At 53.1% G+C, this 16229-nt stretch overlaps 1 protein-coding gene across 2 annotated transcripts in view; it reads right to left on the reverse strand.

The window, feature by feature from the left end:
* Positions 1 to 7948: 7948 nt before the first annotated feature.
* Positions 7949 to 16229, reverse strand: part of PVALEF (parvalbumin like EF-hand containing) — a 32795-nt gene continuing 24514 nt past the window's right edge. Inside the window, exons 3-5 of one of the 2 annotated variants that reach the window (XM_078857050.1) lie at positions 14978 to 15110; positions 10943 to 11055; positions 7949 to 10071 (exon numbers count right to left, since the gene is read on the reverse strand). In XM_078857050.1, the coding sequence (XP_078713176.1) occupies positions 10028 to 10071; positions 10943 to 11055; positions 14978 to 15110 (290 nt within the window). In that variant the 3' untranslated portion in view covers positions 7949 to 10027. The remainder of the gene's footprint in view (positions 10072 to 10942; positions 11056 to 14977; positions 15111 to 16229) is intronic. The other variant, XM_078857049.1, reaches the window with a different exon arrangement.

A 16229-nucleotide genomic window follows, 5' to 3' on the forward strand; every position in this document is an offset into this window, starting at 1 on the left:
TGTGACCGAGCTGGTCGGCTCTCAAACGACGCTCTGACAACGACGTTGACGCGGAGATGGATTGTTGCGTCCGATATGGAGCCTCCCCTCCCGACCGATACAGAACCCGCCGTCCTGTCCAATAGAGAAACCTTCGAGCCGTCCGATAGAGAACCCTTGCGTCATCCAGCACTGACCCTTTGTCTAATCCAACACGGAACCCTCATCTTGTCAAATACAGAACCTTTTTCTCATCCAATAGAGGAACCTTCGTGTCGTCCGATTGAGAACCCGCCGTTTTGTCCAATACAGAGCTCTTATTCAAAACGGAACCGTCATCTCATCCGATACAGAACCCTCATCTCATCCGATACGGAACCCTCATCTCGTCCGATACAAAAACCCTCGTTTATTTATTTACTTAATATAAACCCTTTGGCCCTCTACCTTACAGAACCTCCGTCTAATCAGATACCAACCCAGAACCGCAAGTCTCGATCCAATGCAGGGCCCTCGCGTTATTTACGGTGCCTTAGTTTAGGTTCAATGAGCGTTTGCTGATTCCACCACCTTCACGCGGTCATCTTAGCCCCGCTCGGACGGCCCTAACAGAGGAGTACGGCCCCCGTTGGGTCGGATCCCTTTGCCCGTGGGGACCAAACACAACGTCGCTGTCACCGGGAACCAAACTGTGATTGCAATGTGCCCGCTCTTTGTTGTCCCTTCTTTTCATTGTTTCGGTGAAAGGGCGCGCGGAGAGAGCCCAGCGGGGTGGGCCCCAGGCTCTGCGGCCCAGCTTGGGATGCGTTGCCAAATCGTCTTTGTCGTGGCCATTTGCTTATTATTGTCTTGCCTGTTTGCCTGAATTAATCTAAAGAAAAGAAATACGGCACGACGCTCGCGCACGCCTCGCGAACTGTTTACCTGCGATTTAGCGCAGCCATTGGGGGGGGTGGTGGTGGGTGATGGACGAACCATTGGTTCGTCGGCCCGCTTGACGCCGTCGTATGTTGTGGTACGCCGCTGTACGTCGTAACGTCGTAATGTCGCGGTCCTTGCTCGCCGACTGGCGGGCGCGGCGAGTGTAAACACCCATAATAACTCTTTTTGTTATTAGATCGGGTAAATGTAAATGTGTCGTTCACCCACCAACCACCCGACATGGCCAGTTAGTAAAGGACTGGTCACGTAAACAAAACGTGACAATTAGTTAGTAAGTCGGCACACCACCGGTGTGTTGGAGAGTAAACACACAACATTTACAATTCGAGTAGCCGGCATCACCTACCTTGTTGTGGGTTTACTCTCCGAAACACAGGTGGTGTGCTGGCGTAGCAACTAATCGACGTTTTTTTTGTTAAGTGACAAAACCTTTACTCATTGGCTGCGTCGGTTGGTGGCGGGTTTAAAGCGCACATTTAAATTCACGCGATCTAACCCAAAACTAAATACCTTTATTATGAATAATATTGGTTGACACGGCCTGCTACGTGTTAAAAAAAAATGTGGTAAACACTGTGATTTAAGGCGGAGAGTAAACGCCTCGGTGGTGGTTGTTGGGGGGGGTCGGGAGGATTAGCGAGAGGTCACAGTCTGAAGTTGAGAGTGGTGCGTCGTGGGTCGCGTGTTTTTTTTTTTCCCGAAGCTCCTGTCTGCCGGAGGCAGTCGCGCGAAGGTGGAATCGTTGACGCGAGCGGAACGCGGAGGCAGCGAGCGAATGAAGGTTGATGATTTTGTGGCGATGGCGATGATGATGATGTTGATGTTGGACCTGTGGTGGTGCAACGTGCATCTGACCAGTTCCCATGAGAAGCCGGCACGCTCTGCCAGGTCTCCACTGCAAAAGAGACTTTTTTTTATTCACGAAGCTCTCTCGCCTGCAGTGGCGGCGCTCTCGGGGTAAGCAAACGCAGTATTCCCAAGTAGCTCAAGGCACTCCCAATTTGAGCTCAATTTCAGGTTCTACTACACACCGAGGCATTTACCATTCGACAAGAAGAAAGCCGATCAATCTCGAATTAACGCGCGCACGCCTGGATTCGTTCGGTCGCTGGAATGCGCTGCCAGTGGATTCATCATCGGCGGTTTCTCCACCAGACAGACCCATATACATATATACACACAGGCAAAGATGCCCCAGATAAACCAGGTTCTTCGGTGTAGCCAGTTGACGGTCTCGGCATGAATATACCGAGGAGAACCGGGCCGGTAGAGCCTCCACCGTTCCTTCGTCACCGTCACCATCATCATCTTAGTCACACCAACGTCTGTCTTGATTCGCTCGGTGCCTTCGCGTTCCGCTCGTCGGTTTAATGTACCTCGCACGCGTTACCACCTGAGATTGGGAAGAGAGAAAAAAAAACCCGCAGTGGAGTTTTGTAGCCTCCTCAACCTGAAGCGTCACGAGGAAGGGAAGGGAGCCAGGGCCAGGGCCGTTGGTCAGCCGAGCGACCCTGAGCTTGAGCTTTCGCCAGAAGCCATCGTCGTGATAGCCGACGACCGTGTCATCCCCGCCTTGGAACACGTACGGAAGTGACCAGCTGGTTTTATTGGGGAGTGCGGGCCATAATGGAAATAACGCTCGGCCCATGCTATTGAGATCCTGCAAGCGTGTGGGTGATTGTGTGTATGGATGTTGAACTTCTTCCGTACCACCGTACGTAGCCAACCGTGCCTATCGGAGGTGCTGGGGAAGCACAACAAACTACACACAAAACGCAGCTCTAAGGAAACGCGTTTTCCATGTCGATTTAAAAGTGCCATTGCTCCAGTGGCCTCTTCGTATCGGAAGTAAGAGCGGCGTTCCAGACGGTTACCGGAGCGCGCCTGGAAGCGCCAGGCGATGCGGTGACCGCCTTTGTCCGATGGCCAAGCCCAAGAGCCGCTTGCGTGGATGGCTGGAGTCTGCGTGATTGTTGGCTGCTGGGTTCACGCGAGTTCACCACAGCACGTTCTATCCCGACACGTGCTCTCCCAGCCCTCGCCCCCACCCCCCTCGATCCCCCACCCCCTGCCACCCCCTGCCACCCCGGACTTCCAATTCCCCTCTTGAGGACAATGTCACCACCGTCGTCACGTCCGCCGTGATGGATTCCCCCCCTGAGTGCGGAGTGCCTTGTGATGATGATGTTGACGACGATGGTGGTGATGTTGACGATGGGATGGAAGACGAGGTCAGGGTGGGACAGCGATTGCAGACGATGTGAAAGAGCGACCGCGTCCTCCTCTGGGAAGCACCGCTAAGCAACCCCACGACTAGGCCTGCGCGGTGAAGTATGGTCGCCCCCCCCCCCTCCCCCCGTGTGTGTGTGTGACTGACAATGTGGGGATGCCTCCATCCTAGCAGTGGATGGAGCCTGTGCGGGAGGGTTCAGGAAACCACCCGCGGACGGAACCGGCAGGTGAAGCTTACAAGCGGAGAAGAGCCGCACGCCTAGTTCCAGTCGCTACGCGTCTTCGTTCCGGTCGCATGCCCCCCCCCCCCACCCCCCTCTTCGCTGTAAGTGTCTCCGCGGGCTCACTTGTTGTTTCGGGGGTTCAGCTTCGTCGAGAATCCCACCGTGCCCGTCCGTCGCTGGGGTGCAGCTGCTGCGGTCGGTCCAATCGAGAGGCGCCGTCTTGAGTTCGGGGGCAGAAATGACCCCGAGCGAAGCTGTGCAGACATCTTCTTGGTTCTTTCGGTAAAGTCACGTAGACTTGTTTTACCGAAAGAACCAAGAAGATGAATCCCTGCAGTCACGAAAGCTTTAAATCGAAACTGTGCAGACATTTTTCGATTTCGACCACGTTGGGTTTAACGTCTACGCCTCGCCACCACGGGTCTCTGTGACACATCGATAGAGGAACATTTACGTGCAAACAGAGACCCGTGCACTGACATGCACTTTACGTGATCCGTGGACTTGCACAGAGACCCATCGACTCGCGTGCACTTACGTAATGTATAGACGCACACCGCTCAACGGAGATGTACACCCAGACCCGTAGATTCGCATAGCCATAGAGCCCCATGGACTTAAATATGGACCCATAGACTCGCGTACACTTACACGATAGGCTTACGTATATAGGATCATCTATGTACACAGAGACCCGTAGACTGGCGTACACTTACATGATCCATAGACTTGCATCGAGACAGCAGATTCGCATTCACTCAGATGATTCATCTACCTGCATATAGGCCCATACACTAACAAAGCCTTGCAATATAGATCCATAGAGTTGCATACACACACATGATCTGTAGACGATGGACTAACATAGAGACGCATGGACTTGCTAAGCTCATTCTCAGCCAAAAAAGTAACTTTGTCGCATTGGGTTCGGCTTCTCTGATTTTCCTCTTGTATGCATGTATGTTGATCACCTTTCGCGCCGTACGTACTCAAACGTGCTGATCGGAGGTGCGGTGGAAGGACAACAAACTAAACACAAACAGCAGTTCTAAGGAAATTAGTTTTCAATCTAGATGATGATTTTAAAAGTGCATATCTCCGGTGACTTCCGAATCTCGCGAGGAAGGAACGTTCCAGACGGCCGCCTGCTCGACGCTGTGATCATCTTCGTTCGATGGACCAGCCTAAAAATCCGCCGCTGCGAAGGATGACCCCGAGTTTGCGTGAGCGGCTTTATCCTCCCAGACGGGGCGTGAACCCGTGACATTCAGCCTGTGTTGTGCTGGAGTTGCCGCAGCAGCAGCGGCGGCGGCGGCGGCGGCGGTGGTGGCGGTGTCGGCGTGGGTGAAGGGAACCCCGGGAGAACTGGAATTTCCAAACCACTTCACCTCGAATGGAGTGTGTTTGAGTCGTTGCCTGTACAATTATCGCCCGCCAAGTTATATATATTGTATTGTCGGAACGTGAAAGATTAAATTTAAAACGGCGCGTTCGTCACGTGTGTGTGTGTATATAATGTATCTGTGGGTGCTCGCTTAATAGCACTTGGCCCAACAGGCTGTTAAGGCTGTACGGGGGATCTGTGTCTTTGTTGTTTGTGGGGTCGGGAGCTGTTCGTGTCGCGGTTAGTGCGCTGCGCTAGGAACCCGGTGACCCGAGTTCGAACCCCCTCACGGCCAACACCAGCGACGAATGTCTGAACCGGTCTTGGGCCTTCTCCCCATGGTCGACTCAGCCTCAAAGGAGTACCCGGTGCGGTGTGGAGTCAACAAAACATGGCCACTGCGGAGACGAAGGCGACGGGGCGTGTTTGCTGGACGTCCACCCCCTCGTGTGCCGTGCCGGCCTTCATTAGGTGCTCGCAAACAGCACTTGCCCCAACAGTCTGTTGAGGCTATACGGGGAGTGGCGGCGCAGTGGTCGGCACACTGCATGTACAGGAATACGTCTTCCCTACCCCCCCCCCCCCCCCTTTAACGTTTCGCAACTCCGTCGTAACTTTATTAACACCGCCACCTGATTTGCGTCGCCTCAACCCCCCCCCCCCCACACTCACGTCGCTGACAACGTCGTCATCCGTCCTTTCTCGTTATCCGTCGCCTCTCGGCCTTCGCCACCGCCTTACCCTCCGATTAGCACAGTTGGCTACGTGCGGTGCGAAAGAAGTTCTACGTATACATGCAACCTGTAAATCGCTTTGATGTACGTCGTTTCGGTGTTAGTCGTCGCCAGCTTTCAGGAACGCATCCCCCGACATAAACCGGGGCCTGACTGTATATGTCATTACGTATGCACGCAGTTAAGGCAAAGATCCCCCGTGTAGCCTTAACAGACTGTGGGGGCAAGTGCTGTTAGCGAGTAGCACCTATAAAGGCCGGCACTGCACACGAGGAGGTAGGTGGCCAACACCACGCCCGGCCGCCTTTGTCTCCCCAGTGGCCACGTTTACACACACCGCACTCAGGTACTCATTTGAGGCTGAGTCGACCTCGGGGAGGCCCAGGACCTGTTGAGATATCCGTCACTGGAGTTGGCCGTGACCGGGAATTGGAACTCGGGTCACCGGGTTCGTAGCATCGCGCGCTTAACCGCTGCGCCACCGCTCCTCACATTGCACACACACACACACGAGTACACACACACAGTACACACGCAGCACACACACACACACGAGTACATACACGCAGAGCACACACACACACGAGTACACACGCAGCGTACACACACACGAGTACATACACGAGTACACACACAGGAGTACACACACACACAGTACACACAGAGTACACACACACGAGTACACAAGCTTCAGTCAACAAATGTCGTTTAATCAACGCGTGCGGGGGGGGGGGCATCTCCGGCCTTGACGCATTCGCCTTTGGAACAGCAACAACATTCTTGTGTAAGCGCAAACACACACCTCGTTATCCTCTTATAAAATTAATCGATCATATACAATGATTAATCTACAGCGAACAAATAATATTAATAAGAGCGAGTTCGTAACACGTGCACACATATACAGCCCTTCGTCTGCAACGAATCGATTCCTCTACGGCAAATACAATCAATCGTCTCCATGCACGTGTCACCAACAAAGTTACGTTTTTATAATATGTAAAAATGTTGTTTGTCCCTTGACTGTCAATCTTAAATGTGGCTTCGTTCGTTTGAACTTGTGATTGTCCTGGGTGAAAAGTGGGAGCCAGCTTTTCTGTTTGTTTGCCCAATCCTTACCACCTGGCTCAAGTAACCTAGTAAACACACAAACTATATATCTACATGCGTGTACTCTGATCGTATGTGTACTCATGATCCTCTTTCGCACCGTACGTAGCCAACCATGCTCATCGGAGGTGCAGAGGTGGGGGGGGGGGGGTGGAATTAACAAATTAAACACACAAAAAAGAAATTACGTTTTCAGTTCAGAAGAAAATAAAGTTGTCAATGTCTCGGTGCCATCACGTGGGGCAAGCGCCTCTGACCAAGTCGCTCGGCATGCGACCGCTCCCGTCAAGATCTGGGAAGCTAAAGCGGGGTTGAGCTTTGTTGAAACTTTTTTTTTTATATCGTAGCAGTTACTCCGACCCGTAGCGCTCCGTCGCTCTTTGTTGAAGAGAGAGGGAGGGAGGAGACGCCTCGGGAGGGATGAGGAGGAACGCAGACAAAGCAGCAAGGGTGGCAGCAGCAGCAGCAGCAGCAGCGATCTCGCCAAGATCTCGCAAGCTGAAGCTGGGATTGAGCCCGGCTAATGTTTCATGCCGTTCACCAGGCTCGACCGGCAGAGCGTCGAATTAACATTCGACGATGTTAAATTCAACTCGTTGCGCGCCACCGCATCGGTCAGTATCCGATCGCTGTTGGTGAGAAAGAGTGAGGGGTGTGGAGAGAGGGAGGGGACGACTCAGATACACGAGGAGGAACCGCAGACGGAAGCGGGAAGGAAGCAGCAGCAGCGATCCTTTTGCCAAATCCTCCCCGTCTCCCTCCCCGCAAGCTCTGCGGTCCTCTATCTATTAAGGTGTCGTCGGCCAACGTACGATTGGGTGGTGCACGCTCGGATCCGGGTGATGCTGCTCGGATCTGGGTGACCGCCTTGCGCAGACACGGGGGGTCGGGGCTTGGCGCTGTGGGCAGCGCCTTCACCACCCCACGGCGGCGGCCACGGTGTGGGTTTCGGTGTGGTCACTAACCCCCCCCCCCCCCACACTACTCCTCTACCTGCACGCAATGGGGGAGGGGGGGGGGTCATCCAGTAGTGGATTGTCAAAAAACAATGGGGCTCAGGTCAGTGCGGCGAGTTTGGATGATATCAACTCGGTCACCAATGATTGCATAGAAGAAGAATGAAACAATGATTGTGTTGTGATGTACTATGAAGAAGGGCCATTGCCTGAAACGTCGCCTATTTATTTTGTAAGGCCACAAACACACGCAATGTTATTGACGATTGTGCGGGGTTTCGATTTAAAGCTGCTTTCGTGACTGCAGGGATTCATCTTGGTTCTTTCGGTAAAGTCACGTAGAAGGGAAGTAATAAAATAATAAAAAATGAAACATAAAAAAGTATTTATTTTATTATATTATTTTATCTTATTATGTTTTACTTTTATTATTTTATTATTTCCCTTCTACGTGACTTTACCGAAAGAACCAAGAATATTGTGCGGGGGTTTGTTGCGAGCGGATGTATCATCGTAATTGTTAAGCTAATTTATTTCGCACTGAATTCCTACCTACCCATCCACCCCCCCCCCCCCATCCATCCATCCCAGGTTCCTTTTGTAAAACCGGAGGCTTCTTTTTGAGTTCGCCCGTGACTTTCGGGTGGGGCGAAAACGACGGCAAAAAGCTCTCGTCTAAGGTGGCCCCCCCTCTGTTCTCTAGCCACGCTAACCGCGGTCTCGCCGTAATCCTGGCCCAGTGAAGCACTCGCCTGCTTGAATGAAGGCCCCTGACGGGGGCATGAGCCGTGACTGCAATCGAGCACGCGTACGAGCGGTGAGTAGGAAGCACCACGTACGAGCGGCGATTCACGTTTCCACCAGTATCCTGCTAAATCCATCTCCTGTTTCCCACCACCATCCTCCTCCTCGATCCCTCTATTGAAGACCGACACAGGAGGAGGATTTCTTCACAACTCTGCGGCTTTCGCTTGACGATGCCGGTTGTTGTCATCTTACCGGCGAAGCGTCGTGGTTACTCAAATTGTGAGCATTGCAGCGGGTGTGCTGAACTGGTAACGGATCCATACTCGTTGGTTCTTTCGGTAAAGTCACGTAGTTAGAAAAACATTTATGGCACATTATTTATTTACTTTATTTTACATTTATTTTATTTCTACCCACGTGACTTTACCGAAAGAACCAAAGAGTATGGATTCCTGCAGTCACAAAAGCCTCAAATCAAGACTGGTAACGAATCGGCGCACGTTTTGTTGACGTGGCACAAGCTTACTAATTGGCCGTGCCGGGTGGTGGCGGGTTTAACGACGCATTCATATTTTACGCGATCGAACACAAAAAGTCCCTGTTATGGATAATATTTGTCGCGAAAGCCTACTACTACTAAGTGTTAAACCAAAAAATAATCCGCTAAAATAAATAAATACTTTTTTTTCTCCAAACTTGACCAATCTCTTCACCCACCGTCTCCTACCCTGGTTCTCCCACGCGGTTAAATAAACCCAACAACGGCAACCACTATTCCTAGCTGCTATACAACTACCACCACCGCCGCCGCCGCCGCCAGGGTTTAATTCCTCGGCCAATATTTTCCAGAACGGGTGAAATCGACGTCGCAGGCATTGACGGCGCACTCATTAAACGCGGTAAATCTTTTAAGCGCGAGCGAAGGTTAAATGTAGCTACCGTCACTCGGGGTCACCATCTGGTGACCCCCAGGCACTCGTTAAGGCACGTGCTATGCACACCACCACCACCACCACTGCCATCAACTCCCACCAACGCCACCACCACCACCGCCACCACCGCCCCACACACACAACCACTTTCACGAGGACAAACGAACGCGACACGGATGTGGCGGGTGCCAAAAGAAACCCGCCACCCCGGCTGGTACAGCGTTCCGGCAGTTTTCCGGTTTAACTCAGAAATATTGACACTGGAGGAATCCCATGAGCCATAAAGCTCTTTTTCACCGCTAGCCCAGTAGGGACACGGGGTCAGAACGTGACAACAACTGAAGCATTGACCACCACCACTACCGCCACCGCCACCACCACTGACAACCACTGCTTCTTTGGCCGGAAGATCTGAAACGCAACTGCGTCGCGTCGTGGCTTCCCCGCCACCCGCTGCGCCCGTAGGTGCCCCCCGATGGAGGCGGGTGCTGCTGCTGCTGCTGCTGGCGGCCTCGCGAGCGCTCGCTGCTGCCAGATGTGTTTTTGTTGACACGTGGGGACGTGGACATGGGACCAGGAGGAGGAGGAGGAAGAGGAGGATGAGAAGGAGGAGAAAGAGTAGTAGTAAGAATAATAGAAGAAGAATAGGGGGAGGAGTAAGATGTTTCATCGCGACAGCAAACGTCACCACCGTCACAACGCGATTGTCGCTGCTGGGCGCACGGGGGGGGGGGGGGGGGGGAGAGGGGTGGTGGTTGTGGTTCATCATGGCCGGCGACGCGTGGAATCACTTCTTCATGGCGGCGCCTTCCTTGACGAGGGCGCTGAACTCTGCGCGGAGAGAGGCGGGGGGGGGGAGAGATACGAGGGGGAGAGGCAGGGGGGGGGGGAATAAAAGGGAGGTGAGAGGGAGATGAGAAGTTGGAGGGTGGTGGATGAAGGTGGTGAAGGTGGTGGTGGTGAAGGTGGTGGTGATGGTGGTGGTGATGGTGGTGGTGATGGTGGTGAAGGTGGTTGTGATGGTGGTGGTGATGGTGGTGGTGATGGTGGTGAAGGTGGTGGTGAAGGTGGTGGTGATGGTGGTGGTGGTGATGGTGGTGAAGGTGGTGGTGTTGAAGGTGTTGGTGGTGAAGGTGGTGGTGGTGAAGGTGGTGGTGATGGTGGTGGTGGTGATGGTGGTGAAGGTGGTGGTGGTGGTGAAGGTGGTGAAGGTGGTGGTGATGGTGGTGAAGGTGGTGGTGATGGTGGTGGTGGTGAAGGTGGTGGTGATGGTGGTAGTGATGGTGGTGAAGGTGGTGGTGAAGGTGGTGGTGATGGTGGTGGTGATGGTGGTGAAGGTGGTGGTGATGGTGAAGGTGGTGGTGATGGTGGTGGTGAAGGTGGTGGTGATGGTGGTGAAGGTTTTAGCGGTGATGTTGACTGATGTTGTGATGGTAGTGGTTGGTAGTGGTGCTGATTAACAACAGTGTTGATTAAGGTGATAACGGTGGTCGTGGTGATTGTAATGGTGGTGGTGGTAATGATGATGTTGATGTCAGATGCTCGGACCATCACGGTTAATAAGCTCAGTCAGGATGATGATGATGATGATGATTACTAAAGAACATGCTACTGATGCTGCTGCTGCTGATACAGCTCACATCATAATGTGAATGGCGATGCTGATGATGATGATGTCGTTGATGGTGATGTTGAATGGTACCGTCAAAGTCGATTCGCCCGTCCTGGTTGCTGTCGATCGCCTGGAGGATTTGGTCCGTCTCCTGGTCACTCAGCTTCTTGTTCAACTCCCCAGTGATGACCGCTGTCACATACCTAGCAACATCATCATCCTCGTCAATATTAAATCATCGCCATAAGCATCACGATCATCATGACCGAGTGACGAGGTAGGTGAGTGTGTGGGTAAGGGAATGAGTAGGTGAGCGAGTGGATGAGTGAGTGGGTGAGTGGACGAGTGAGTGGGTGAGTGGACGAGTGAGTGGGTGAGTGGATGAGCGAGTGAATCGATCACTGAGTGGATGAGTGAGTGGACGAGAGGGTGAACGAATGGATGGGCCAGTAAGTTGATCAGTTAGCTGGTAAGGGATTGAGTAGGCGAGTGTGTGTATGCGTGAGCTAGTGGATAAGGGAATGAGTAGGTGAGCGAGTGGATGAGTGAGTGGGTGAGTGGACGAGTGAGTGGGTGAGCGAGTGAATCGATCACTGAGTGGATGAGTGAGTGGACGAGAGGGTGAACGAATGGATGGGTCAGTAAGTTGGTAAGTTAGCTGGTAAGGGATTGAGTAGGCGAGTGTGTGTATGCGTGAGCTAGTGGATAAGGGAATGAGTAGGTGAGCGAGTGGATGAGTGAGTGGGTGAGTGGACGAGTGAGTGGGTGAGCGAGTGAATCGATCACTGAGTGAGTGGATGAGTGAGTGGACGAGAGGGTGAACGAATGGATGGGTCAGTAAGTTGGTAAGTTAGCTGGTACGGGATTGAGTAGGCGAGTGTGTGTATGAGTGAGCTCGTGGAAGAGTGAGTCGATCACTGAGTGAGTGGGTTAGTGGACGAGTGAGTGAGCAAGTGATCGAATGAGTAAGAGATTGATTTGGTAGGTGAATGAGTGAGTTATTCGATCAACGAGTGAGTTGAGTGAGTGGACAATTGAGTGGGTGAGTGAGTGGATGAGCGAGAAAAGTCCATCAGTGAGCGAGTGTGTAAGGGATTGAGTCGGTGGGTGAATGGACGAGTTAGTGGGTCAGTGAGGACGTGGATTAGTGAGTGCGTAAATAAGTGGGTGAGTAAGTGATTGAATGAGTGAGAGGCCGAGTTGGTGAGTGCGTAAGTGATTGAATGAGTGAGATGCTGAGTGGGTGAGTGAGTAAGTGATTGAATGAGTGAGAGGCTGAGTAGGTGAGTAAGTGATCTAATGAGTGAGAAGCTGAGTTGGTGACTGGGTGAGTGAGTAAGTGATTGAGTGAGTGAGAGGCCGAGTTGGTGATTGCGTGAGTAAGTGATTACATGAGTGAGAAGCTGAGTTGGTGACTGGGTGAGTGAGTAAGTGATTGAATGAGTGAGATGCTGAGTTGGTGAGTGAGTAAGTGATTGAATGAGTGAGAGGCTGAGTTGGTGAGTGAGTAAGTGATTGAATGAGTGAGAGGCTGAGTAGGTGAGTAAGTGATTGAATGAGTGAGAAGCTGAGTTGGTGACTGGGTGAGTGAGTGAGTGAGTAAGTGATTGAATGAGATGCTGAGTTGGTGAGTGAGTAAATGATTGAATGAGCGAGAGACTGAGTTGGTGACTGGGTGAGTGAGTAAGTGATTGAATGAGTGAGAGACTGAGTTGGTGAGTGGATGAGTGTGGGTTGCGTGGCCAACAACAACAGCTGCCGTCATTTAATCCCAGCATCATCAACCAGACCCCCCCACCCCGCTCCCCCCAATTCCTCCCCACGCGTGGTTGGGAGGAGCAGAAGACTTTGGGGGTCCCTCGTGATTGCCCCCCCCCCACCTTCGTGACCCCCCCCCCCCCACCCTCGTGATTGCCCCCTCCCACCCCTTTCTCCACCTCTCACTCCAAACCACAACACCCCCCACCCCCTACCCAGCCAGGCCTGAAACCGAACCCGGATCTTGAGTGGAAAATAGTTTGATTTAATAAGGCGAAAGGTCTGGGACCCAGGGAGGCAGAGTTAAGTTCAACCCCTTGTCGGACTGCGTGGTCTGTGTGCTCTGTGTGTGGCTGTCTGCTCTGTGTGCTGTGTGTCTGGCTGTCTGGTCTGTGTGCTGTGTGTCTGGCTGTCTGGTCTGTGTGCTGTGTGTCTGGCTGTCTTGTCTGTGTGCTGTGTGTATGGCTGTCTGGTCTGTGTGCTGTGTGTCTGGCTGTCTTGTCTGTGTGCTGTGTGTCTGGCTGTCTTGTCTGTGTGCTGTGTGTCTGGATGTCTGGTCTGTGTGCTGTGTGTCTGGCTGTCTGCTCTGTGTGCTGTGTGTCTGGCTGTCTGGTCTGTGTGCTGTGTGTCTGGCTGTCTGGTCTGTGTGCTGTGTGTCTGGCTGTCTTGTCTGTGTGCTGTGTGTCTGGTTGTCTGGTCTGTGTGCTGTGTGTCTGGCTGTCTTGTCTGTGTGCTGTGTGTCTGGCTGTCTTGTCTGTGTGCTGTGTGTCTGGCTGTCTGGTCTGTGTGCTGTGTGTCTGGCTGTCTTGTCTGTGTGCTGTGTGTCTGGCTGTCTTGTCTGTGTGCTGTGTGTCTGGCTGTCTGGTCTGTGTGCTGTGTGTCTGGCTGTCTTGTCTGTGTGCTGTGTGTCTGGCTGTCTTGTCTGTGTGCTGTGTGTCTGGCTGTCTGGTCTGTGTGCTGTGTGTCTGGCTGTCTGCTCTGTGTGCTGTGTGTGCGGCTGTCTGGTCTGTCTGCTGTGTGTCTGGCTGTCTTGTCTGTGTGCTGTGTGTGTGGCTGTCTGGTCTGTGTGCTGTGTGTGACTGTCTGCTCTGTGTGCTGTGTGTCTGGCTGTCTTGTCTGTGTGCTGTGTGTCTGGCTGTCTGCTCTGTGTGCTGTGTGTCCGGCTGTCTGGTCTGTGTGCTGTGTGTCCGGCTGTCTGCTCTGTGTGCTGTGTGTCCGGCTGTCTGCTCTGTGTGCTGTGTGTCCGGCTGTCTGGTCTGTGTGCTGTGTGTCCGGCTGTCTGGTCTGTGTGCTGTGTGTCTGGCTGTCTGCTCTGTGTGCTGTGTGTCTGGTCTGTGTGCTGTGTCTGGCTGTCTGGTCTGTGTGCTGTGTGTGCGGCTGTCTGGTCTGTGTGCTGTGTCTGGCTGTCTGGTCTGTGTGCTGTGTGTCCGGCTGTCTGGTCTGTGTGCTGTGTGTCCGGCTGTCTGCTCTGTGTGCTGTGTGTCTGGCTGTCTGCTCTGTGTGCTGTGTGTCTGGCTGTCTGCTCTGTGTGCTGTGTGTCTGGTCTGTGTGCTGTGTCTGGCTGTCTGGTCTGTGTGCTGTGTGTGCGGCTGTCTGGTCTGTGTGCTGTGTCTGGCTGTCTGGTCTGTGTGCTGTGTGTCTGGCTGTCTGGTCTGTGTGCTGTGTGCGTCTGTCTGGTCTGTGTGCTGTGTCTGGCTGTCTGGTCTGTGTGCTGTGTGTCTGGCTGTCTGGTCTGTGTGCTGTGTGTCTGGCTGTCTGGTCTGTGTGCTGTGTGTCTGGCTGTCTGCTCTGTGTGCTGTGTGTGTGGCTGTCTGCTCTGTGTGCTGTGTGTGCGTCTGTCTGGTCTGTGTGCTATGTGTGCGTCTGTCTGGTCTGTGTGCTGTGTGTCTGGCTGTCTGGTCTGTGTGCTGTGTGTCTGGCTGTCTGGTCTGTGTGCTTTTATAGGTGCTCGCTAACAGCACTTGCCCCTACAGTCTGTTAAGGCTATATGGGGGATCTTTGTCTTTGTGTGTGCGTGGGGAACGGTGGTGTAGCAGTCAGCGCGCCGCGCTACGAACCCGGCGACCCGAGTTCGATTCCCGCTCACGGACAACACCGGTGACGAATATCAGAACCGGTCCTGGGCCTCCCCTAGGTCGACTCGGCCTCAAATGAGTACCCGGTGTAGCGGTGTGTAGTAAACATCGCCACTGAGGGATACATAGGCGGCCGGGCGTGATTGCTGCCCCACCCCCCCCCCCCCCCCTCGTGCGCTTTGCCGGCCTTCATAGCTGCTGCTACTCGCTAACAGCACTTGCCTCGACATTCTCTTAAGGCTATACGTGGGGGGGGGGGGGTCTTTGTCTTTGTGCGTGTGACGGCGCTCGCCTGAGCTCGTTCCACTCGATGTATCCGCTGTTGTCCTTGTCGAGCTGCAGGAAGACTTTGCGGATGTCCTCCTCCTTCTCGCCGATGCGGCTCAGACACTCGAGCAGTTTGCGGTAGTTGAGACTCGTGGCGGCTTGGGGGAGGGGGTTGGTGGGGGAGGGGGCGGAGAGAGAGTCACAGGGGGGGGTCACCATCATCAGCAGCATCATCAGCAGCAGCATCATCAGCAGCATCAGCAGCATCAGCATCATCAGCAGCATCAGCAGCATCATCAGCAGCATCAGCAGCATCAGCACCATCAGCATCATCAGCATCATCAGCATCATCAGCATCATCAGCACCATCAGCATCATCAGCATCATCAGCATCATCAGCATCATCAGCATCATCATCAGCAGCAGCATCATCAGCAGCATCAGCAGCATCATCAGCAGCAGCAGCACCATCAGCACCATCAGCACCATCAGCATCAGCAGCAGCAGCATCAGCAGCATCAGCAGCAGAGAGAGAGAAACAGCAACAGGATCATCAGTCGTTTATCAGCAGCGTCAACTCTGGAAGGATTCATCGTCATGGACAGTAAAAGCTGCATTATCAACATCAGCAGCAGCAGCAGCAGCAAAACGAAGTGTATCGTCAGCATCACCATTATTGTCGCACCTCCGATGAGCACCGTTGCCTGTGTGTACGGTGCGGAAGAAGTTCAACATGCACACAGCATCAGCATCAGAAGCAGCATTATTCTCATCAGCAGCAGAAGCCAGGTGATCATCATCGGTAGCAGCAGCAACGTCGGGGGCATCGTCATCATTAACGTCAAAAGCAGCAGCAGCAGAAGCATCAGCCGCGGTGTCGACAGGCTCACGGTCAACAGCAGCATCAGGAGCATTAGAACAATCATCAGCAGTATCATCGCCATCAGAAGCATAATCATGACATGCCTCACCAGCATCATTAGTAATAAGCAGAAGCATCATCATCAGCCAGGAGCTTCATCGCCAGCATCATTAGTCATAGGCAGAATCATCATCATCATCAGCAGCCAGGAGCTTCATCGCCAGCATCATTAGTCATAGGCAGAATCATCATCATCATCAGCAGCCAGGAGCTTCATCGTCAGCATCATTAGTCATAGGCAGAATCATCATCATCATCAGCAGCCAGTAGCTTCATCGCCAGCATCATTAGTCATAGGCAGAATCATCATCATCAGCAGCAGCCAGTAGCTTCATCAGCAGCATCATTAGTAATA

The sequence above is a fragment of the Lampetra fluviatilis genome, chromosome 5 (genome assembly GCF_964198595.1).
Source record: "Lampetra fluviatilis chromosome 5, kcLamFluv1.1, whole genome shotgun sequence".
NCBI classification, from domain to species: Eukaryota; Metazoa; Chordata; class Hyperoartia; order Petromyzontiformes; family Petromyzontidae; genus Lampetra; species Lampetra fluviatilis.